The sequence below is a fragment of the Carassius carassius genome, chromosome 50 (assembly GCF_963082965.1).
Source record: "Carassius carassius chromosome 50, fCarCar2.1, whole genome shotgun sequence".
In the NCBI taxonomy this organism is placed as follows: domain Eukaryota; kingdom Metazoa; phylum Chordata; class Actinopteri; order Cypriniformes; family Cyprinidae; genus Carassius; species Carassius carassius.
In genome coordinates this window covers 13500734-13527323 of record NC_081804.1, presented here as the reverse complement: position 1 = coordinate 13527323, position 26590 = coordinate 13500734, and the positions used below count along the sequence as shown (strand labels likewise).

General features: G+C 37.3%; 1 protein-coding gene across 2 annotated transcripts in view; it reads left to right on the top strand.

Moving 5' to 3' along the window:
• The window catches only part of LOC132133783 (S phase cyclin A-associated protein in the endoplasmic reticulum-like), a 118364-nt gene that overhangs the window by 16139 nt on the left and 75635 nt on the right, over positions 1-26590 (top strand). The window contains exons 5-19 of one of the 2 annotated variants that reach the window (XM_059546752.1): positions 2817-2917; positions 6133-6249; positions 9471-9598; positions 9696-9937; positions 10698-11024; positions 13184-13351; positions 13466-13532; positions 16033-16150; positions 17542-17653; positions 18011-18151; positions 18268-18423; positions 18503-18645; positions 19631-19712; positions 19869-20021; positions 22212-22319. In XM_059546752.1, coding sequence (XP_059402735.1) covers positions 2817-2917; positions 6133-6249; positions 9471-9598; positions 9696-9937; positions 10698-11024; positions 13184-13351; positions 13466-13532; positions 16033-16150; positions 17542-17653; positions 18011-18151; positions 18268-18423; positions 18503-18645; positions 19631-19712; positions 19869-20021; positions 22212-22319 — 2163 coding nt within the window. The remainder of the gene's footprint in view (positions 1-2816; positions 2918-6132; positions 6250-9470; positions 9599-9695; positions 9938-10697; positions 11025-13183; positions 13352-13465; positions 13533-16032; positions 16151-17541; positions 17654-18010; positions 18152-18267; positions 18424-18502; positions 18646-19630; positions 19713-19868; positions 20022-22211; positions 22320-26590) is intronic. The other variant, XM_059546753.1, reaches the window with a different exon arrangement.

Sequence of the window (26590 nt, the reverse complement as noted above, 5' to 3'; positions counted from 1 at the left end):
TACAGGTGTCAACACATTGGGCCTCATTCATGAAACTGTATTAATATAGAAGTAAATTCAGTGTTATTTGCCCGTAAAACAGACCTTCCTGACAACTATTCTCCGGATTCTCAAACATATTGTAATCATTAGATTTGATAGTTCAACGTGTATGTTAATGAATTCCAATCATTTGTGAAAAGGCTGCATGTGCACAATCATTCATTACCATAATCCCCACCGATGAATTACAACTGCGTAAATTACATGTCCAGGAAGGAACTTTGTGGAATTTTCTGAACTGCCTTCTCAGGTTTGGCTCCAGTACATTGCATAAATGCAAAAAAGACTAATAGACCACATGGTTAACAATAAATATTCAACTAATATGTATCCACCAAAGCATTTTTTAGCCAGCTGAGAAAATGCCAGGCACTCTTCTGAAAGTGGCCAGCTGATGGCGCTTGAGAAGGCTTTGGTGGGACAGCGTTTTTCCAGCTGAGATGCTTTGGTTGCTATGATTTGGAAAATCTGTGGCAGTAACATATTACTAGTATAAAATATATATAATAAAAATGGAATAACCAGCAATAGGTGATTGTCTTCAGAAGTTTTTTTTTGTTATGCTGGTTGAAAGTGTCTTCACATCCTTGTAGCAATCATTAAGTTAAGTGGCCTAAATGTATTTACCTATATTTATGTATTCTGTGGAAGGCGTAGGACCAAGAAATGTACGTCCAATCAAAACACTCTGTCTGAGCGTTTTAAATGGCTTTCCTATCTGCCTGTCAACGTATGTATCTGCATACTTCTGCGCACCCGGTTCGCCAGGCAGGATAAGTCATCAGCACGTTCATGGACGCTGTGCAGACAGAGCGAGAATGGCAGACAAAAATCAACAACCCGGTCTTCCTTCCTGGTATTGTAGTACTTGTAGTAAAGTTTTCTCGCTGGTGAATGACCCCTGATGTAGCCCAGCGGTTCCCAATTCCAGTCTCGCTTAGTTAACACACCCGATTTAGATGGCCAACTTAAGTTGAAAGTGAGCTATGTGAATGAACTGTGTTCTGATCTATATGATCCCTACACAGTGTTCATTGCTCCCTACTCCCTGAGCAGGGGTTTACTTCACTTCAGAACATGGACTGGAATTGGGAACCGCTGATATTGCTTATTGTAGTAATGTTGTCTCTGGTATTCTGGTCTGTGAGCATAAATTCGTTCAGGGGGCGAGGCTTTAGATGGCGATTGCAGGGAGGGTGGGACGTACGATTTCAGTGCTATCAGGCTAATGTTAGCATTTTCCAAGATTTCCTATTGCACCTTTAAGTTCTCCATTATTCAGTAGTTCAAGTAGGATGGCTAGACGTTGTAGTATTTGTCCTGCCTCTTCTCCAATGATTGGAAGGCTGGGTAAAAAGTCACATTGAGGAAGACGCCGCATACCCACAAAGGAGTGAACCTTGCTGATTATATTCAAATGCACTCCACTTTTATCATGTATAGTGCGACAGAAGTGGCTCTGAACACTACGCAATGCAACTTTGACCGCTTTAGATGACCTACTGCTTCATTAATAGATTTGTAGGAAACTATTCAAGCACATAAATTAAGATTGATTATGACTGGCATTGAGGCAGATTTAATAATTGTAAGTTTTTTTTTTATCTTAAGAGCCTGTGGTAGGTCTAAGGTTGTAGTGTTGTGCAAGGCTTTGCGACACTCTCTAGCATCTTTGTTGGAGCCAGGGGATTCCCCAGAGTCCCTACAGCGCTCCCAGATCGAATATCGGATAGACAATGAACATTTCTTCATTCGCTGCACACTCTTTGCCAGTAACTAGAAATGATTACAGCCTCAATCAGATTTGCCAGCCCCCTTTCGCAAAGCTAATTGGTAATTTCAGCTGCACCTCTTGTGGAAGACCACTGAGGCAAGAAAGAGCAGCACCACTCTTTTTCCCTTTTCTTTATTTATTCCCTCCTGGTATTTGTGAATGAAATGCTTCTGGTGGGTGGGTGGTGGGGTGTGAGATGTGCTCCAGTAGCTACAGATGCCCACTTTTTAGTAGAGCCAACAGGGTTTTGGTTTACACGAGCCCCTCAGTGTGAGCAAGAATCGGGGGCTCGTACGGGATTCTGTTTAGCAGAGAATGCACTAGATTCTGACAGGGGTCTTGGCTGGGGCCCTGCTCATTGTTCCTTCAAAAATGCCACAAAAGAGATGTCAGGGTGGGGGGCCGATCTGGCCCTCTTGCAAGGTCAGATCAGGTCTCTGGGGTCACAGCTTTATCAGTGGGGTGAATGTTAACAGGGCTGAACTATAATGACAGGAAGTAGGGGAGGTCGATTCGGATGTTCTGAATTAAATTGTATGTTTGGTGGGTTGTTAAACTGAAATAACTTTGCCTTGACATTGGCAATTTCAGACATTTGTTGCCACTTTTAACATTTTGATAGCTCATAGCTCAGGGTTGTCCTGTCCTGCTCTTGGAGGGCCAATGTCCTGCAGAAATGAGTTCCAGCTTGCACCAACACACCTGCCCGGTAGTTTCTGTCGATCTTCAAGACTTCGATAGCTGGTTCAGGTGTGTTTAATCAAGGTTGAAGCTAAATTCTGCAGAACAGTGAGCCTTCAGGAACAAGATAGGATACCCCTGATGTAGAACAACTCTTTGCAACTTTTGACAAGTCTCTGCAAGCACATCCTTTTCGGTCAAGAAGGCTGTGAGTTTTGATAGTTGGTCGGTGCTTAAGCAAATATCAGAGTTGCATGTAACCCTTATCTCATTGAGGCTTTCACAACTGACAGCACACATGCCCCCCCCCTTCCCCCAGGAGGTCCTGATGATGTTGGATAACTACGTCCGTGACTTCAAAGCTTTAATTGACTGGATCCAACTACAGGAGAAGCTGGAAAAAACTGATGCTCAGAACAGGTGATAATGTGCTTGCTATCTGAGATGGGGACATGCCATTGTCTTTTGCTGTTTTTTTTTATAAAGCAAGTTAAATTATAAGATCTGTGTGATTTTGATTTATATGTTAGAGATGTTCCGATACCCTTTTTCTCTTCCCGATACCGATTACCGGCTCAGGGTATCGGCCGATACCGAGTACTGATCCGATACCTGGGTGTGTATCTGTATATACTACTAGCCCTGTGTAAATTGCTAGAATTATTTTATGGTGTGCTCCAGACTTATCCCTTAATAAAACATGAACAAATACATGGTGAACTACTGTATTTATTACAATATTTTTTATTATCTGACATGAATTTTACAGTAATATTATTTATTTTCTTAAGCGAAAAAGAACTTCAAATGCAGCCAAAAATCTAACACCGCAAACTAAAAAAGATATTTTAATTTTACAATATAACTGTATAAAAAAACTGCAACAAATAAGTAGAGACGTATTATTATTACTACATAGAGACAGAGCTAAATCTACTGTAGGCTACAACAGTAGCTTAATATATTGTCAATTTACTCACGTTAAACCGAACATTTATTTCGATGGGTTGCCATGAAGATCTTTGAGTGTCTGTGTTTATGATATGACAGCTTTCTCAAATGAAACGGTAATTCTCATGAAGTGACAGTTTAGGCATTCGTGTCCTCATATAGTGACGCACGTCAGAGACTACAAAACAGCGAGCTCCCAAGCATCTGCGCCCGTCACTCACAGAGATGTAGAATTTGCAGGAGTAATATTTAAATAGTATTTTACAGTTTAATATTCACAAACACTAGTATATATTCGGCTACAGTCTGGAGCCCTGCGCTTAGACTAACACGGAAGCGACTGAACGCAGCTGCGGGTCCCGAATATACTCTGGAGTCGGTAACTTCCTACCGGTACCACAGAGACGCTGGTATCATCACATTTTTCAATTTTCAGCATTTTACTCTCTGGTTGGTCCAGTCTGAAATACTGCTAAACAGCAGACATACTGCTCACCACTGATCTACAATATAGAAGTGTCTGTTGGGAGTTTAGAAAGCGATGAGCGATCCAGTCATATATAGATCAGTGCTGCTAACGCGTTTTCATTTCTTCTTCGCTGCTCTAAACAGGGGTTGCTTGTGGCAACACAGCACAACTTCCTGTGTTTGCAATGTATTCTGAGCAGCGAAGAAGAACCGTGCAGCAGTTAGGCAAAGCTAGCGGACATAATTAGGTCGTGTTTAAGAAAATGGTATCGGATCGGTATATGGGTTCATGTACTCGCCGATGCCAGAATTTGTTGTGGTATCGGTGATATTTCCGATATTAGTATCGGAATTGGAACAACTCTAATATATATATATAAATGTAATTTTACATATATATATATATATATATATATATATATATATATATATATATATATATATATATATATATGTACATGTATGTATGTGGGTATGCTTGTGTGTGTGCGTGCGTGCGTGCGTGCGTGTGTGTATATGTATGTGTATATATATATATATATATATGTGTGTGTGTGTGTGTGTGTGTGTGTGTGTGTGTATAAATATACATGTACATATACAGTTTTGCTCATAAGTTTACATACCCCTTGTGGAATATGCAAAATGTTCATAAAACAAGAGTGATCATGGAAATTACATGCTATTTATTTTATTTATTACTGTCTTGAATAAGCTATTTCACATAACGGATGTTTATATATATATATATATATATATATATATATATATATATATATATATATATATATATATATATATATATATATATATATATATATATATATATATATATATATATATATATATATATATACTCCACAAGACAAAATAATAACTGAATTTATAAAAAATTACCCCGTACAAAAGTTTACATACCCTTAAATATTAGAACAGTGTCTTTCTGTGTATTTTTTTTTTAGAAATATCTTCCAGGTCCTGCACATTCTTTGGTTTTCCAGCATCTTCTGCACTTGAACTCACAAAAGGTGAAAACATTTACTAATGCTCAAGAAGGCAACACTATGCATTAAGAGCCTATGCATAAACTGAATTAATTGGATGATCAGGGTAAATTGTCCTCATTTTGTCTTCTGGAAAACATGTATGTATTTATTTTGTAGCTTCTGAAGTGCAGTACTAAATGAGAGAAAAGAAAAGAATATTTACACATCACCATCCTGTTCAAAGGTTTACAACCCCCGGCTCTTAATGCATCGTGTTGCCTTCTTGAGCATCAGTAAATGTTTTCTCCTTTTGTAATTATGGATGAGTCCCTTATTTGTCCTTAGTTTGAAAAGATGGATCTAAAAATCATAGTCATTGTTGGAAAGAGTTCAGATATGCAGAAGATGCTGGAAAACCAAAGAATGTGCAGGACCTGGAGCATATTTCTGAAGAACAGCACGCAGTTGAACTGTTCAAGACATAAAAGGGACTCATGAACAACTATCACAAAACATAAAAACATTCAAGAATCATTCTGGAAATGATTGTATTAAGATGTAAAACTTTTGAATGATTCATTTTTACAAATTCAGTTATTTTGTCTTGTGGAATATATATAAACATCTGTTATGTTTAATGGCTTATTCAAGACCATACTTAAAAAATAACATGCAATTTTCTTATTTCGTTAAAGTGAGGAACATTTTGCATATTCTGCAATGGATATGTAGGCTTGTGTACTCAACTGTATAAATCACAGACAAACACCAGCGCCTGTCATGATTATTACAATACACACACACACACACACATATATATATATATATATATATATATATATATATATATATATATATATACATAAACACACACACACACATACTCTCAACATGTTCACAAACCCTGCTTTCAGCCTGATCAATGACCAGTTTGTGTTGATTCACTGTTTCACTGCCTCACCCCTTTATGTAATGAGTAAGTGACCACAACAATAGTACATTGATTATGGTATAAGAGCAAGAGCTTTTAAGTTGTGTGTCAAACTGTAAAGTACTCTTTAAAAAGCTCTACATTTCTACAGCAGTTGAATGTGTGTCCTTTAGAAGCATGTAAGCCTGCCCTGGTCCTAGCATCTGTTTATTAAATATTTTTGTGAAGTAGATTTTTATACGTTTGGGTTCTGTTCTGAATCGATACCTTTCTTTGACTGTTTTATTCTGTTCCTGCAGGCCCACTTCTTTAACTTGGGAAGTTCGAAAGATGTCACCAGGGAGACATGTAATGTCCAGCCCCTCGTCAGACCGTATTGTTCCATCACCTGGCGTTCGCCGTGCCCTCAATTTTGGGTAGGCCAATCAAGTTACATCCATCACACCCAGGATCACTCAAAAACAATTCCCTCAAATACTCACAAGTACTTTTTTCTCCAATATTCTTGTTATCCACTCTAACCACTTGGTACCATATGCCATGGCAACTAATCACAAAAAAATAATATAATATATGTGTATGTGTGTGTGTGTGTGTGTGTGTTTGCATAAAGTCAAATGTTTTTATGAATGTTTATTGCTTTTACATTACTCAATACTTTTTTATAGAGATTGTTGTGAATTATGACAACTGTTTCAGGATTTTGTTTCATAATTGTTTTCAGTCTTTGGGGGTGGAAAAAAAATCTATAAATCTTTTATGGCTATTTCCTAAAGATATGTGTCCACTATAGGGGAAATCATGCATTTTAGTTTTCATGTACCATATATTATAAGAAATGATCACTGTGAAAATTATGAACTCTTTATTTGATTTGTAATGTTGTAAAGGAAATATTTTATAACTGTTTCACCTATAAAGTATTCTGGGAAGTTAAAAAAAGAAAAAGAAAAAAGCTGTTAAATGAAAACGTATATTTCATCCATATTCTCTGCTGTCGTAAAATATATTAAGTGTCTAAAACAATAATTCTGATCTGGACCAGTAGATACCGGTTGTGAAAAAATACAGCTAATAATGTGATATTTAGGAAAAATTACTGTATAGTAGTGTTCATTTTGTCAGCTATTTAGAAGTTTGTATCATATTTAGTTCAACTTGTCCTGTTTTAGTTTTAGTCAAGTTTTAGTCAGTGGAAACTTACTGATTTTCATCATATTTTCGTCTTACTGTATAATGGTTAAATGATGAAAGATATAATATAAGTTGCTGTTTCATCAGTAAGCACAAATAAATAGAATATTGAATATTATACCTGATCTAACGTTAGTGTACAGATTTAAAACAGGATATCAATTAGAGGCTAAATAAATACCAAAGACTTCAGATATACTGTACACTCGCCCTGTCTTTCACATTATGAAAACTAGTGTAACAAAAACCTACTCTCAAATAGTGGTCGACCGATATGTGTTTTTTGACTGCCGATATTTTGGAAAGCAGGGGGGCTGATATAAAGCCGATATGATTTTTAAAAAATTATTATTATTAATATTTAAGAAATTTGAAATCATTTGACAACGGATTAAAAAATAAATGTGTAAAAGAAACATGCTTATACTTTAGATGACAGTATTTTTCACAAATAAATAAATTTAAAAGAAAGTAATCACTGTAACCAACAGGGCACTCTGGGAAGTTTGTGTGCACTGGAAATCATATTTTTTAAATAAAGCCAGGATAACTCTCATTTTACATACAGCACACAGTGAAAATGACATGAATATGATAGTATATGTGCAAATGCATAAGGCGCAGTATAAATCTGAAATCACGAGTTTATAGTTTAAAGCATTCAACTCACACGGACTGACCATCATGCAGAGAACATGTGATCATGCTGGATAAAAATGCACACTTATTTACTTATAGTGTTATAGTGTTTGCCTTTCTATTATTAATAATATTATAAAAGCAATCATTATAATACTTTCTGTATACATTAATTTCTTTGTTTAATCATTCTATCTGATTATTAGACAGACTTCTATCCATGTTAGACACAACTGTTAATGACGACGACAAACAAGAGAGAACGTGAGCACTGTGTGTGCTCAGGCACTGCCACTCTCAGTGCCATCAAAATAAAAGTCCCACCTCGAACACATCAGCCAATATCGACATCGGCGATATATCGGTCTACCACTATTCTCAAATATTATAACAGAGAAATTCCTAATAGCATTTATACTTCTCTTTTAAAACAATGGCTAAAAGGCTGCACAGAGGTTGCATAAGTAACGTTACCAATATCAAAAACAATACAGTTGAGATCCATTACAGAACACAGAGTGGCTGAGTGACACTTTGGTTTAAGCAGTATACCTCAAATGGAGATCTTTACAATACTTGTAAAGTTTTACTTGTACAATACTGTATATCGGTGTTTTCAGATCATGGCACCTCTGCAGAGAGAGTATTTGTGAATGGTTGCCTGATTGCATAAATCAGAACAGAAAAGCTCTGAATGGAGGATTTGATCTCTAGATATCTGGCAACCGGAAACATGAACAGGCGCGTAATAGTCTTGTACAACAGATATTGCATGTTCATTTAGTCTCAGTTATCGATAAATTACCTTATCATCTCGTCATAGTCTCTTTTTCATCAGGAAAAAACTAGTTGACGAACATTTTTCGTCATAGTTTTCGTTAACGAAATTACCACTAATGTATAGGAACTATATTCAGTATATTATATCATTTGCTATTGCAAAGCAAAAACTGATATACTTTATTGTTTGGAAAATGTAACAAATATGCCGTTCCTTGGATCATCTATTTTTTTTTTTTTCCCCAAAGTATACTCACAATTTCACATATAGTCGGATATATATCTGCTTGAATCTGGCTTGAACCCCCTTATCCTTGCCCACAGCATGCTAATTGACACTGGTGTCTCTGTTGGCTAACTGTGGCGACTCTCAACTCCTAACAGAGGAGCAAGACTTGAGGCTCCCTGCATTAGTTGTTGTTGTTGTTGTTGTTGTTTTTAAGCTGATAGTGTGAAAGGAAGACAATTGATAATGCGATTTGAAATGCCACTGAATGCTCAGATGAAGAAATCAATGGCAGATATAATACATATCTTGGCCTCGCTACGAGACCGGAAAGACTACGCCTGTCTGGCAAAGGCTGGGAGGAAAAGAGTAATCGATCCGCAACAGCCTAACCGTTTTGTTTAATGCGATTTTTGCCGGGTTCTCTTCAGGCCTGTGCTTGAGACTGTTGGGGGTGCAGATCTAAGTGTGGTTAAAGACTGCTGAAGCACGGGCATCCATGTCTGTATTACGCTGTAATTGGATGCTGCAGGAAATGGATATTGATCAAGATGGAGGGCCCTCGTTTTGAAGTTTCCATTTTATCTTGCAGTGTTTGAGGATGCCCTGTGCAATGATGCATAGCAAGAGCGTTTGTGATGACTACCCATAGAAGGGGACGATTTAACAGTAAAGACTGTAAAACATTTGTATCTGTTGTAATTGTGCAACTGTTGATGAAGAACACCACCTGGCTACTTTACACTTGGGCATTTGAATCTGAGATATCTGGTTTAAATGGTTTGTGTGTGTTTACAGGGGTCCCCCTCCCACTCTGGCTGTGGCACGTCTCTCCCATACTGGACCAAGCTGGGCGGACCGAGTCAAGTGTTCCCAGTCCCTTCCTGTTCCCAGCCCAAGTGTCAACATCCCTGCTGAAAAACCAGGTGAATGGATCTTCTGTATTGACAGTCATTTGTTTTCAGAACTAGATGTTTAAGCATTTCTGTGGTTATGTATATATCTATGTCCATCAATCCTTAGCAAAGAAAGATGCAGAGGGCTGGGAGACTGTGCATCGTGGCCGCTCCATGAGGCCACGCTCCAACACCATGGTGGCCAAGGTAAGCCCCGTTCTGGCACATGTAAGCCCCAAAGATGACAGTGACAAGGAGAACCAGAACATCCAGCCCTCACCCCAGGAAAAGTCTCAAGAGGTGAAGGAGCAAGAGCAACCCATACCCCAAGAGCAGAGCCAAGAGGTGGAAAAGACCTCCGTCATCGAGGTACTGACGTCAGCCAGCCTTCCTTCATTAATTATTCAGGGCTCAGGCATAGATATGAAGACTCTGTAACATCAGAATGTTTTTGTTTTTGTCACACTGTGTACAAAGATACACTGTCCAGACAGGGCAGTATCAAGTGTTCAAGCATCGATTTTGTACATGTTTATCAGATTTAATGAGGTTTATTAAATATTGATGATATAATGTCTTAGATTACATTTGGACAATACCTAATAGCCAATAGCTCTGTTGCAAAATCTAGTGAGATGCCATACTATCTACTTCCTGCATAGGCACCTGCGACTGATTTGGAACGCTCTGTGATGGCAGCATCTCTCAAAAATAGTTTTTTTCACTTAGCTTTTTACATTGCAATGTGGTATTGTCTTGGAAGCAACAAAATGAAGTTGCCTACCTTATGGAACAGCCTTCACATCCAGAGCCTTGTCTTGAAATGGTGCCTCTGTATGCAAGCTTACAAGGTTTTAGAACAGAGAATGAAGTTGAGACTGTGGTGATTCAAAATGACTTGTTTGCATGTTTGTGGTTTTTGATTGAACAGTTCTTGGTATGCTACATGTTTGTTTTGAAATGCATGATATTGTGTAATTATTTAGCATGCTGTGTTTCTTTAGTTCTGTTCGTTTTCTTGCTGCTCTCGTATCTACCAAATAGTCTGTCATACAGATGCGGCAGTTAGTGCTGTGACATGCATGTTTGTGTTCATATTTGTGTGTCCATCTGTGTGTATATTGCACAGCCCCCAGCTGAAAATAATGAAGAGCCAGGGCAGAGTTTCAGCACCCCCTCTGAGGACACGCCACCCCCCACCTCTGACCCCACGCCTCTCCCTACCTCTCTGCTTTCGCAGGCCCAGTGCTCGGTTTTGGATTCCGATCCAGGTCCTCCTTCTGTAACCCTTTCCCAAACAGAGCAGGAGGGTACTGGGCAAGCCAAAGAAGAGCAGGGGATGGAGGGGTTGGAGTGGAAGGTCGCGGCACCATCGGAAAAAGTGGAGACCGCGATCTACGTTCCCCTGGCAGCGATGACACTGGAGAGCATGCTGGACCCCACAGAACTTTCCACTGTGAGTGCTGAGAGAAACAGGCCAGGGTCAGGAATGCCGCCTAAACAAAGTCAATCCCAAAAACCTCCAGGCGAGGCAGGATTACCCCCCTCCCTCCTCCTTTTTCTCAGCTAGTATATGTATGTGCGTGCTGACAGGGGTGAACTAGTATCACTGCGAGTAGAGAACAGGAAGGCCCAGTGTTTATAGAGTTGCCACAGTTGCTCAAGTTTTTATTTTAGGCTCGTCAAGTGTCCCCTGCACCAGTCAGACAACCCTACCCATGGGCTGTCATTGACCTTGACCTCCCTTTGAGCCTTGACCTCCCATAATCTTGCTACATTCAAAGATACCAATACACATGCCCCTTTTCCAGCAAAAGGGGCTGTTCCTGGTGCAACCAACTAGCTGCAAAATGTTATGCTTTTAATAATTTTTTACTTGAAATTCAAGTCTATTTATTGGTTTAACTACTTGAACTACAGATGTTGGCCAAATGGCTTTTCTTCAAATGGTATGGCTGTAGGAGTGAGATGGTGACTCCTGTTTTGGCATTCTGCTTATGTCCTGTCTCACTCTTATAAGAGAAACCTCCAAGGGTTTAATTAAGGCTAGACCCATAGCATTTTCTGTGAGCTACCGGCTCCCATTACTCAACGGGTGTTGGCCTCTGTACAAAACCCAGTCTGGAACAATGGAGATGGATGAGGTTTAAACGCCCAGACAGAAGCACAATCTCAGCCGAGTCGGAATCCGGAATCATTGCTTCCGAGGCCCAGACACCACCTCTCTGGGCGGGTCAGATAAGCCCAGCTATGTTTAGACTCCAGGTCTAAGACCAGCAGGCGTGCTGTTGAGAGAAATCCAGCTCTTATTATGCTCGTTAGCATGACTTCTGACACGGACCTCAGTGCAGCTCCGGGCGTCTCCATCCTCTCCCAAGACTGTCTGAAATTGGCACTCTGCATACTGTTCACTCGTCAGGTTCTGAAAGCGGGGGTCAAGTGTTGTGGCCTCTGATGGCAGTGGGTAGGATACTTTTTCCAAAATATTTTGGCAATTTAGCAGTCATCACGAGGCATGAAGACTCACAGGTGCACCCGTGGAAGGAATGTATTAGCAAAAATGTGCCCCTCAACAAATCCCCCTTTTGTTACCACCCTAAAATTGGAATAAACCCCTTCTGCCTACAGGTAACTATTCTCCAGAACACTAGAGTCACCTGATGGCATTTTGCAAAACAGGCTGCACGGGGTTTTCGGCCATCTTAAAGAGATCGTAATATTGTATTAGTTTTATTTTGTGAAGGTCTTTTAAGTCTTGTAAAAACAACTGTATTTGGTGGGTGGGTGGGGGTAGCATTTTTATTTCGATAAGAGTATTTTAATATATCAACAATAATTAAAGTTCTTTTCAATTTTCATCCTGCATCCAAGTAATATATTTATATAAATTTAGTTATAATTAATAAAGCAAATACATTTATGAATTATTATATTTTTAAATTATTTACATGAATCTACACAATTATATACATGCATGTATTATATACTTTTATATAGATAAACTTATATTTATTTACATGATTATATTGTCATATTATTAGCTTATTTCTTTGATATGTGCAACACAATTGTTTTGCTAAACATTCCAAATTAGCCCCTTTTGCCAATTGAGAGCAAGTAGAGAGCAATAAAATAGCTAATAACGTCTTTTAATCCTATATTCACAACACAACATGGCCTGTCATACCTTATTGATTAAATTTGTTCTATCATAACAAATAAGAACTCCTTCCCATCTCCCCGTCCTTATTGTGGTTGTGCTGCATGATTTCGTTATGCTTCCCCATGCGTGGTTTTTGTGATTGATTATGTTTATGGCATGTGCCATTATTATGATTTCATTTTATCTCTGTTCAGTTTCTTACAACATCGTTTGCATTTGTAAAGTTTTGTGGTGTGCAGGCTTTCAGCAAACATTTAAAATTTGGTTGCGTTACAGAAATCTGAGTCTAGCCTAATTTCAGCTGAAATGCTGAAATGATTGCACCATGACCTAATTGAAGTTGTGTTGCCTGGGCATGAACTCAAAAGCCTAGTGTGGTGAACTTAGCACTATATGGCACTTTTTGTGGTGACTTCAGTGACTGAGTGTGAGTGTTTTGTGCCTGTTGTCAGCCGCAATCCATGGCTGAAGTTTTGGCTAAGAAGGAAGAGCTGGCCGACCGCCTGGAAAAAGCTAACGAAGAGGCAATCGCAAGTGCCATCGCAGAGGAGGAACAGCTGACTCGAGAGATCCAAGCAGAGAACAACGAACTGGAGACCGACAACGAGAGCGACTTCTCTGTAAGTTAACCCTAGTGGTTTATATGACTGATGTAATTATAACAACATCAATCTTCTTGGCTCTTTTATGTGTGTTTCTGAATTTGGTGTCATTTTTATTTTGCTCTCTTAAAGGCAAGTATCGGGAGTGGCAGTTGTGGCTTGAGTTTAGACTGGAGCGAGATGCTAGCTGATTATGACGGTAATGATGCGAATAACATATACATTGCTAACTGTATGTATAAGTCTATAAGGTAGTTCTGTTCATTTAATGATGGAAATTGAAATGGAATGAAATGAATATTTATTTTGCACAATTTTTTTTTCTGGTAAATTTGCCTTCTAATTAGTGGTCGACCGATATATCGCCATGGTGATATTTGGCAGTTTTCAAATATCTGCATCGTCTGATGTTTTTCTGCTTGGCCAATGTGTTCAAGGCGGGACTTTTATTTTGACGGCGCTGAGGCACACAGTGCTCACATTTTCCCTCTTTTATAATTATTATTTTTATTTTTTATTTTTTTATCCGTTGTAAAATTTATATTGGTTATATTGGAAATATTGGTCGACTAATATGTGTTTTTTGACAGCCAATGCTGAAATCTGGGAAAGCCCCCTCGGGGTCGATAGCCAATATAAAGCTGATATAATGTTTTTAAATTATTATTATTAATATTTAAGAAATTTGTAATCATTTGACAATGGATTAAAAAATAAATGTGTAAAAGAAACATACTTTAGATGACAGTATTTTTCACAAATAAATAAATATTTTATAAAATTATAATATATAAAAAAAAGTAAACGCTAACCAACAGGGCACTCAGTATTATGGAAGGTTTGTGTGCACTGGGTATCATATTTTTCAAATAAATAAAAATTGAGCTAAAAATTTTGTGTACATGTGAGTTTCTCTGTTTTTTCATCAATCAAATCAATAAACCTAAACCAGCAAAGAAGGAAATATAGCAATGTTCTGACACGCCTCTGAACCTGACCGTGTTATACATGCAGCATAGAAGAGAAAATAATGATTAAAGAAAATCAGCTGTGTTTAGGTCAGTGTACAAAGAAGGAAAAACAAAAATTCAGCTGATGTGACAGTATTAAGCCCCTTTCTCTCACATTGACATACAGGCAAAGGCAGGAGAAAATACTTTCAGCTGAATAACACCATTCTCACACACATAATCTATGGGCCCTATAATACACCCGGCGCGATGCAAGGCGCAGCGTAAGTGTGTTTGCTAGTTTCAGTCCGGCACCGTTCGCATTTACCCATCCAGCGCCACGTAGTTTAATTAGCAAATGCATTTGCGCTCATTTGTGTTATATTTGCTGGTATAAAAAGAGGTGTGTTCAGGTGCGTTGCTGGCGCATTGCTATTTTAAGGAGCTGAAAATAGACTGCGCCATAGACCAACTCAAACGTAGTCTAAAGTAAATGTCAAAAATATTCTTTTGTTATTTAAAGAGCGCGTTTGTAGAAAATGCACCTCTGGGCGGGTAAGAATATTATTGTGTAGGCTACATAAATATAAAAATGTAATGATGGATAATCATTGGGTGTATTAGAATTAAGCTACCTGTTTGCAATTCAGCCTATTACTACTTATAATGATCAATGAAATTGGCTAATTAATTGAACAATCGTGCCATTACAGACACATAAATATATTAACTGACTTATCGCGCGGAGCTATTTGAAAGCATGCACTGCTACTTCATCCCATGCCTTCTTTACCTCGGGAAGCTTTGGTGGATTCCTGCTTGTCCCGTAGATGATCTGCTCGCGCTTTAACTTTGCGCACTAGCAGATTGGTTTCTTCGCTTGAAGTATTCAGCTTTTCCGCCCACAAATTCCACCATGACGCAAGCGCATCTCGCTCTTAAAGGGAATGGTAGATGAACGTTTCGCCCATTTACTTAAGAGAATAGGGACAACCCATTCCAAAAATGCGTTATTCCGTCGTTAAAATAGCAAAAGTGGATTTTTTTTTTTAAGTGCACCTGCGCCGTGCACTTTACACTTTACATTTAGATCGTTAAAATAGGGCCCTCTGTGTGATAACGCTCTCTCTCTCTGTGTGTGTGTGTGTGTGTACTGTACTTCAATTCAATCAAATGTCATGAAGTCTTTGGTGGAAAGCTGAATGTGATTGCTGATAGGCTGTCCCAATCAGTGGCGCCTGCACAATCCAATCACGTTTGAGAGGGAAACAACAAATTGAGGGTTTCCGAGATTAGTAATGTAATGGGTACTTACGGTTATGGATAGAAATGCAGCAGAATAAAGAGTACAATATTTGCCTCTCAAATGTACTTGAGTAAAGTCATGAGTACTCCCCAAAAATGATACTACTGCAATCACTGCTTTCCAAAATATCGGCATCGGCTATCAAATAAACAATATCGGTCGACCGCTACTTCTAATGTTTAAACTTTGATTTAGCCTAGATTACCTATTGTTTTTTTACCTTTATTTTTTTTATTCATGTAAAATAGCAACCTCTACTTTTTCTTGCTGTCATATTTTGTTATTTTTTGAAGGATTCTGAATATGCTAGAAATTGCATTTACTCAAATTGCATTAAAAGCATCACTCAGAAATAGATGCTGATGATCTCAAAATTACTAGTGTGATATCGGTCTAACAGGTCTTGTAAATGTGCTATATCACATCACTTGGTTTTCTGACAGCTCGAGAGCCCTGGCGTCAGAGCACCTCCTGGGGTGACATAGTGGAGGAGGAGCCGGCCCGCCCGCCGGGACATGGCATTCACATGCACGAGAAGCTGTCCTCTCCTTCACGCAAACGGTAACAAAGTCACATATTCCCCTTACATACAGAGTAATGTTACAGAATTTTGCAAAGAAAAGATTGTCCTTGGAATGGTAATATTACCATTAATTAATATTTATCCAAACAGAATTGCAAAAAGTTTGTTAAACAATTTTATCAAATTTGGCCTGTTTTCTATTGTAAAGGAAAACAGTTTGTCTTGTCCCTAAATTCACATCATTGTGTGATACAGTACTAATGAAATTAGACATTGTATGGATCCAGTTTCTGCCAGGGAAAAAAAACTTTGCAACTTTGTCTCATAGCTCTGACTTTATTTCTCTTGACTGAGTTTGTTGCAATCCTGACTTTTTTTTTTTTCCTCTCAAAATTACGTGATATTCTAAGAAGAAAGAAAGAGGCGTTGACTCAAAACTCAGAATTGTGAGAAAGTAACTTCGATTCTACGGGGGAAAAAAAGTGTGACATTAACTCAGAATTAGGAATTCCAAGAAATAAACTCTTTTTTTCATGGAGGAAATTGGCTTCCATGGAATTGTGAATTGTGAGTTTTCATCTCGCAGTTTTGACTTCTTTCTCTGAATTACGAAATGTTAACTCGCTATAAAAAATAAAAAAAGTCCGAACATTGCCATAAATTCACAGTCGTGAGGGAAAAAAACCTAAATTCTGAGATGTTAACTCAGATCTTGGTTTGTTAGAAATAAAGTCAGCATTGTGAGATATAAAGTCTCTTTTTATTATTATAATTATTATTATTATTATTATTTAATTTTGTGGCCGAAATGGATTTCCATACAACTGTGATCCTACACTTTATAATATATCTTAATGCTGGTTAAACTAGCTATGTTTCCATCCAAAGATGCGAATTTAACAAAACTGGAATTTATTTGGTAAATGTGTTTCCATCGTAGTTTATGCACATGTTTTCTTATCGGATAAAAAGTTTATCCTACTCAGTTGTGCACATAATTTATTATGATTTTTCTAATGCTTATTTTTTAGAATTTATGCGCATCTTGGAGTTTCCATCCATCTTTTTTTTTTATGCGATAATCCAAAATGCGCATAAAAATAGATGGATGGAAACCGCTAATGTGCACAAACACAAATGTATAAACATTATTCTTAGTGTTGTCAATTTAATTTGTATTGTATTAAAATTCATTATGCGCATTTTCATTCAAATCATTTAGTTTGATTTTAGCATCCCACTAATTTTGTAATGACTATTGTAATGCTTTCATCTGCCACTATAATGCTTTTGAATGATCTTCATTTGAGGGCATTCATAAGTGAATGTATACTTAAACACTTGATACTTTAATTTTGATCAATTAATCTGCATATCATGTAAATCGATTAAAAATGTATTGACAATGGGCTTTGGTGTTTGTTATCAGAACCATTGCAGAGTCAAAGAAAAAACATGAAGAGAAACAACTTAAAGCCCAGCAGCTCCGAGACAAACTGAGAGAGGAAAAGACCCACAAGCTGCAGAAACTTTTGGAAAGGGTATGTTTTCCCTTAAACACCTGTAGACACAGCTCATTTCACTTCGGCCACAAGGAAAATCCTTTTCACATAGATGTTGAAAGAATCACTTAACAGCCATTTTAGCCATTCAGGGTCATTCACTCCTGGTCAGACTCATAAATCTGATGTTGGTGGCTCTGTAGAAGATTTGATTGATTGTTTTTGTTCTACTCCATTCTTGTCGGAGAAGTAAGATCTAAGACAATATTGAGTATTTTATATATCCACACTTGAAGTGGACCACTAACACATGTTATTCACACCCCTGACAATTCTGACTTCTGCAGACAATTTTTTTCGGGATTTGATCTTTGTGCATGTCTCTTTCTGTCTCAGGAAAAGGAGGTGAGGAAGTGGAAGGAGGAGCTGTTGGATCAGAGGAGGAAGATGATGGAGGAGAAGCTGCTTCATGCTGAATTCAAGCGAGAGATTCAACTCCAGGCCATCGTGAAGAAAGCACAGGAAGAGGAGGCCAAGGTTAACTTACGAGGCTACAAACTTGAACGTTCTCCTCAGAAAATGTTCAAACGGGGTTTATTTTTTATTAGGAAAGCTCTGTGCTAAGAATATTTTTCTGTTTTTGATCTGTGTAGGTGAATGAGATCGCGTTCATCAACACTCTGGAAGCCCAGAACAAGAGACACGATGTTCTGGCAAAACTAAACGAATACGAACAACGGCTTAATGAGCTGCAGGAGGAACGTCAGCGGAGACAGGAAGAAAAGCAAGCGAGGGATGAAGCTGTTCAGGTATAGCTTGGTTGTTTTTTTTTTTATTGATTTGTTTAATTGGCTAAATGTGTAACTGTATGATTAATCGCTTTTTCAGGAGCGTAAGCGGGCCTTGGAGGCGGAGCGGCAGGCGCGGGTGGAGGAGCTTCTGATAAAGAGACGGGAACAAGAGGCCAGAATTGAACAACAGCGGCAGGAGAAGGAGAGGGCGAGGGAAGACGCAGCGCGAGAGAGAGCAAGGTCTGCATCACTTCCTGCAAAACAGACCAGAATCCTGATTCAGCTAAACACAAGGACAGAAAGGACCAGTGCAAAGAACTGCCTGATTTAGGGGAAGGTTTTTGTGTAACCCTTACCCAAAATATACAATACCTTTCAAAAGGTTGGAGTCAGTACGATAGATTTGGATAGAGTTAAAGGTGCTCTAAGTGATGTCACACATTTTTTAGGCCAAAACATTTTTTGTCACATCCAGCAAACATCTCCTCACTATCCGCTAGCTGCTTGTCACCACAGGCTCCACAAACAACAAGAAAAACAAACTGGGCTCACCCGCACCACAAAACAAAACAAACTGTTCCAGCCAATAACTGACAAGAAAGATTTGGGGGTGGGGTTTGGGGGGTTAGTGCACGGATGTGGAGGGAGGGTCTAGCTAGCCTCTGTTTTGTTTGGCAACAGTTTGAACGTCACAAGAAGTTACGACTCCCGGCATCGCTTAGAGCACCTTTAATACTTTTATTCAGGAAAGGAGCTTTACGTGTATGATACAAAAGATTTCTATCTCAATTAAGTGCTGCTCTTTTAAACTTTCTATTCATGAAAGAATCCTTGAAAAATAAATTCACAAAAATGTGATGCTGCCCAACTGCTTTCAACATCGATAATAATAAATTGTAATAATATTTCACTATATTCCTATTTTAACTTTATTTTTGATCAAATGAATGCAGCCTTGGTGAGCATTAGAACAAAAACGTTAGGAAATATTTACTGACCGCATAGTTTTGAACGGTAATATCATTTCTTGCACTAAAACTGTAACATAAGAAGTAAAAGACTTAAAACTTTGAATTCTTGGACTATTTGATAATAGTTTAAATGTCACATAAACCTTTTATAGATTGACAACTTTGAGATCTATATGGGCTCTATGTGTTGTCTTTTTGCATGTTCTTTCTGAATGTTGTTGTTGTTGTTTTTTTCTGTGCTTTACACACCGTAGGGACCGTGAGGAGCGTTTGGCTGCTCTCAGTGCGGCTCAGCAGGAAGCCATGGAGGAACTCCAGAAGAAAATCCAGATGAAGGTAAACTATCATTCGTAATCTTATGACTCCATCCGCCTTTTTCGAAAAATACTGTAACTTGGACAAAACGATATTTGTGGGTTTGAAGAAAGCAATACAACAAATTAAGTAAAACGAGACTAAAACTAAATCAAAGTTGTCTGTCAAAATGTTCAGCATGATGAGAGCAGCCGTAGACACATGGAGCAGATGGAGCAGAGGAAAGAAAAGGCCGCTGAGCTGAGCAGCGGAAGACACGCCAACACGGACTATGCCCCCAAACTCACCCCTTATGAACGGAAGAAGCAGTGCTCACTCTGTAACGTTGTGGTAGGTACTGCGTTATGGGATGGGATTCTCTCTGATCTCTTTAAATGGTATTAATGCATTCAGGGCCATCGGCGTTAGGACAACTAGGAATACTGTCCCAGTCCAAGATCGGGAACATTTGAGCCGCTCCAGACAATGAGTGCAAAGATTCCTACAAGGATGGACAGTATTTTTTTGCATTCATAGAGAATGCATGTAAATGAGAATTTAACTGCATTAATTAAACATGAACTCTGGGCGAAGATTAATAGCTGGGTGGGATTATGCTTTTCAAGGGACGGGCAACAAATCTTTGAGTGGCTGCATTTATCTCTGACGCGCCCTGCTTTTACTGCAACTGGGGCCAGACACCTTGGAGCTTCAAACTGACATCAGATTAAGCGCTGGGGAGAATGAAATCTTGTTAAAAATGTCAGATGACCTTGGCCAGGCTCTGACACCAGAGATCATCTATAGGTCAGCGGGAAGCACTCTAGTTAATGACATTATACACAGACTGTCCTGTGTGGGCTCGACTCCAGGACTCAAAGGAGACAAACAACACAAGCATCTAGAGACTGTTGTCCTCACCTGCTGGAGGAAAAAACTTTTCTGTTTAATTCTAGTACAGGTTTTCACTTAGGAGACTTTCATGCAAAGCACCTTTTAGGTTTAGTTCTCTTGGAGTAATGTGTAAATGCTCAGCTTTATGTCGTTTCAAACCTGTGTGACTTACATTTTTCTATGAAATGCTAAAAAGATTTAAGTCCTTTTTTGCACTTTGGGATCCATTGACTTTTGTAGTATAGACAAAACTAGCTGAAACATTCTTCAGAATATGTTCTTTTTTTTTTCTTTCACAGAAGAAAGTGATAAAGGTTTTTAAATGATAATGGGGGAACTGTTCACTCGTCAGTCTTGATCTAGGGCACAGTAGTGATTGCATCACCTTTTCTGGGATTTGAACCCACAACCTTTTATTATAAGAAAAGTTCATTTATTTACATATACAAAAAATAAAAAATTGTTACCCATCATGTTGTACAGACTATTACACTTTGAATTTTTAAAGCTTAAAAAGTTTTGGGTCTCATTGACTTTTATTATATGGACACTATTTCATATATCGACTAAACCTTTTTTTTTTTTTATTTGATCAAGGGCATGATTGTGATGCATGATTAGTTCTTGCATCACCTTTTCTGAGATTCAAACCCACAACCTTTCAGTTATTGGAAAACATCTTTCTAGGCAGGTTATATAGATTTTCACACCATCTTTGTAATTTTTGGGGTTAAAATACTTTTTTTTTTTAATATACATTTTGATCATGGGCACAATTGTGCATAGTTTATACATCACTTTTTTTGAGGTTTAAACCCACAACCTTTTTGGTCATCGTAAAAGTTCCTCAAAAATGAAAATTGTCATAATCTATTCAGTTTTTGAACTATATGAAGGTGATAAAATGATTTTTGGGAACACTATTCCTTTAACTCTCTTGATGCAGTGCACATTAGTGATCAAGTAAGCTGGGGTTTGAACCCTACAACCTTATCGGTTATTGGAAAAGTTCACCCAAAAATAAAAATTCTGTTACCATTTACTCATCCTCATTTAATCTGTATGACGTTCCTGTGTGGAACACATAAGTAGATGTTTTAATGGTAGAGATAGTTCAAGATCAGCCCTTCTGTGATTTTGAGCTTCAGCCTTTGCTTACTAGAACTTAGTGCTAAGCTACACCACCCGGTTTCTCATGATGAACAGAACCATTGTACAAATAATAGAGACATTCAATAGAGTCTTATATGCTTTCACATCACTTCTTGAGTTTTCAGTACAGGTGAGCTGCCCTACAAACTCAAGAGGTGATATTCAAGCTGTTGAAAAACAGTGCTTGGGGCGCCGATACATTCAAAACTGAGCTGTCACAGCTCTTTGGTCATTTTAGTTATTGGTTATTATTCACCAGAGTTGACTGATTTTCTGGCTTTTATGAGGTGTCTGTCAGCTCTGCACATGTCTGTCAGGATTAAGGTATCATATATAGCTTTAAAGGGTTGGAACATATGTCTTGATACCTGAGAACTGTCAGGGCGTGAATGATGTCGAAGAGTATTGTGCACTAGTTTGGTATGTTTCAGGCCCATGGCTTTATATTTGGCGAATCGCCTCACATGATCTCCGACCTCTCTGTTTGTGTTGCAGATCACCTCTGAGGTCCACCTGTTCAGTCACATTAAGGGAAAGGGGCACCAGCAGGCAGTGCGGGACAGCAGCAGCATTCAAGGGCGAGAGCTGTCCGACGAGGAGGTGGTGAGTCTCCCCCACTAAAAACAAAACACACAGAAGAAACCTGGAGAGAGTTTTGATAGAAATGCAAATTAAAATGTATACATTTCATGTACTTTCAAATATGAACTTAAGTACTTAATGAAAATAAAGTAAAAAGATTTTTTAAAAAATATATAAGGGCAAAATTAGTTAGATAATTAATCATTTAAAAATGTAACCATTTTAATATACAAATAATTTAATATTTATTATTTTTTTATATTTAACATGGTAATTAAACAATTGAAACTTTTCCATTTACATTACACGTAACATTATTTAATTATTTACATTACGTTATACCTTTTTATGTAAATTTACTTCATAAAACTTGAAAAAACAACTAATTTAATTTTTTTTTTTTCTGCAAATAAATCTCATTCTTAATTACTGTCGTGGTATACATTTTAGTTTGATTTTATTGTAAATATTTTATTAACAATGATTCCGGGTTGAATGTGATTATTTTTTCCTTTTTATTAAATTTTTTTTTATAAAATAAAAATATTATAAATTTACAGTTCTTCGATTTTATTAAATTATAAAATGTCAGGTTCTTTTTTTTTCAATTCTTATAAATGCTACATACAATTACATAAAGCAAACAAAATGTAACTTTTCTTTCTGATTTTATAAACAAACATGAATTCTTTCATTTATCACTCATTAAATTTATTGGAAGCTTAAAACATTAAATTAATATTTAGAGAGATTTCATGTAAATCATTTCAATCTTGCCCATTTTTCTCACACAAACAGTATGCACACACTCCATTCAAGTTCATTTTTATGGGATGCATTTCATTTTATGATTTTACACATCCTTATATTAATATCCTTAAAGGTTGAGGGGATCAGCACCAACTTTCCCATATTTTCCCCAGTTTGTGGGACCGTAAAAGGCTACAACCGAATCAACACTAATAGTGTTTGTGTATATGGTGCGTGGTGAGATCACTCTGCCTTGTCTCTGGGTTTGACAGAGTGCCTTTCCTCTGAACGCTGCTCGTTAAATGCGGGATCTCTCACCGCAATATGAAATTGGCTTTCACACTGGGCTTCTTTGTACAGCTGACAACTGTTGGTGCTATATGTCGCACCTTTGGCCCCTGGACCTCCTTCATTCGAACCTTTTTTCAGCAAGTAATATTTAAACCCCCACTGCTAGCTCTAAATCATTAGCTTTGTCTGCGGCCATCTATTTCTCTGCCTGACAGTGTGATAAACACACAGCCAAACCACCGCGCCATGGCTTGCAACCGCGTCACATGTCAGGTGCAGCCGACTTAATGAGGCCTGTTTAGATTTTGGAGCTTGATGTGTTTAATTGAATTAACCGTACATGTGGAACTCGTTTTTAAACAGCTGTAATTTGGTTTACGTAAAAAAGGAAACCGCCATTTACCTGTGATTTATTCGACACAATCTATAACAGTCTGTGAAATTAGCACAATTGGAAACTTCTTGGTGTCTGAACTGTAAATTTGTTGTAGAGTTCATTACCGTGTCTTTGGATCTTATTGAAAAAAAGAACACATTGCTTATATACCTTCATCTGTAGAAGCTCATAAGGAATATATGTCTGAATGTTCAATTTTGGGAATTTGTTCCCATTTTTTAAGGAAACCTGGCCGTGGGAATTGTTTGGATAGTCTTGCCATGGACGCCCCTGTGCTTCTTATTTATGTATCTGCTCATTTTGGTGCACAGTATTTCATTCACGCAACCGCCAACTATTTTCCAGTCGGCACTTCCATAATTCTTGCTGTTATGAAAGATTTTTAATTAAAACTGAGATGGTTGGCTGAACCGTGCAGAGGTCACAACATAGTTTTTCAGCGGAAGCGGGTCCAGAGCCTCCGTCTGTCCTCGTATTTAGCCATATTTCGCTATTTAAAAGACTCTTGAGTTAAATTGAAAATACAGCGATTATCAACAGCAATGGATCAGTGCGGCTGCGGGACACTTGGATTGCCTCTTGGACTCTATATTATCCTTTATTGGTTGTCATCTGTTCTGGTTTAATGTGATATATCGCGGCTCTAGGCCCCTTGTGTTTGACACATAAGAGTTTTATTTATCCTCAACCTTTGACGCCAGATCCAGAAACACAGCTGAACGTTCGGTTATTCCAGCTAAAATATCACACAGCTTGTTGGAGTCACGGCCTGGTGGTTTGCACACAAGAGCTCATGTGGGACATTGCATTTAAGGCCAGACTTGTGTTGTGTCTGTAATAAAAGTAATATAAAGTTTCTTAAATATAACAAAATAATATATCAGTATTTAATATTTACAAATATATTTTAGATTTTACTTATACATTCATATCTTTATATATTACATGTATAATATTTTAATATATTAGAATATAGAATATTATTTACTCACAAATTAAACATTAAAATATATATATACATATCTCCGTATTTAATATGCATATTTAATATATTTGGATATATATGTTTTAATAATCTATTATTAAAAGAAAAGATATATACTCACTTATTAAACATTACATGTATTAATTTATTATTAATTTGAATAATATTCTAGAAAAAAAGGTATGCGTTTTATATATATATATATATATATATATATATATATATATATATATATATATATATATATATAAAACGCATACCTTTTTTTCTAGAATATTATTCAAATTAATAATAAATTAATACATGTAATGTATATCTAGAAAATTATTCAAATAAAGTGTGCGCACACATTATATATTAAACACACAGTTTGTATTGTGATAGTGTGTATATTCTTTTAAAATAATATTCTAGAAAGATAAAATAAGACATTATGAAATTGTAAAACATATACTTTTATTTGAGATTATAAAACAATATAAATATTACTTTAATTAAATTTTACATTTAATATCATGCTATTATTGTTGTATATGAATATATTTGTATATTAACCAGTCCTTTTTTTTTGTTGTTATTATTAACACAACAAAGTTGTTTTATCGTCCTCTGAACTTTATTTTTATTTTTACAACAAAGACATCGTCAAATGACGCATCTGAGGTTAGAATGTAATGTATTTTTTTCGTGTGTTGCTGGTTCGTTACCTTATACCTCCTGTCTTTACATTGTACCTGAATGACAAACAGCTGTCCGTTTCACATTGGGGGAAAGCCATCTTTTACCCGCTCTTTTGTGTCACACAAAAGAGTGGAGGATGGGGACGTGTATCAGTGTGACAGCGAGAGCTTGATCACAGCCCCTGAGCAGCGGCGGAGGTGTGATGTTTTGAGTGCTCTCTCATTACGCCCCACAGAAAGCACTGTGGGTTTTTTGGGTGTTCAAGCCCACGGGCTGGTCTCTCTCACTTTTTATATCCCACTCGCACGCATACTATTATCACCATGTTCAAGTGGACACCTGTCCGTCACCTGTCCATCCATGAATTTGATAGGTCGTCATATGCCACATTGTCCTCTTTCTGTAGCATCAATTTTTGATGTCATTCTAAGGAAAGCATCAGTATTAATATTGCTTTTATTTGGAGTTCATGTTCTTATGTTCATCAAAGCGATCTATTTCCACCTGCCAAAACATTCTCACAGACTTGAGTCATTTGGGTCATCTAAATATGAAAAATACTTTCTACATTTCACATTTGTATTAAACGGGGTCTGAATTTGCCCTTCCACATATTAAAGACTTAAAAGCTTTTAAATCAGAGTATAAAGTCTTAAATTCATAAAGTCATGGCATTAAAGGTTGCATGCACTGCAAAAAAATGAGATCTTTCTCTGTTTTTTGTCTTGTTTTTCTAATACAAATATCTGAACATCCTTAAATCAAGATAAATTTACTCTAGATGCAAAGTTAAGATATGAATGAAGTCTAGTTCTCTGAGACGTTGAACAGAATTTAGTGAGTTTAGGTTTACATGTCTGTCAGAGGACTTTGAAAATGTGTTTTCCTTTTGAATTAAGTTTATTTTTCTTTATTCATGTATTTTTAATAACAAACATAAATTTTTATCTGTTTTGCCGAAATCAAGACTTGTGGCATTTTTCTTCTCAAATGTAAATGTATCATTATTTAAGTATCTTTTGGACATTTGAATTGAAAAGCAAAGAAAAAAGGAAGAACATAATTTTTTCCCTCTGTCTTCAGAAGATGCAGTTAAAGTTATTTCCATATTTTAGTGTTTCTGAGCAGAGCTTTTTAAGCCTTAAGCATTTTTTTGTAAAATCAATAAAATATTAATAGAGAGATATG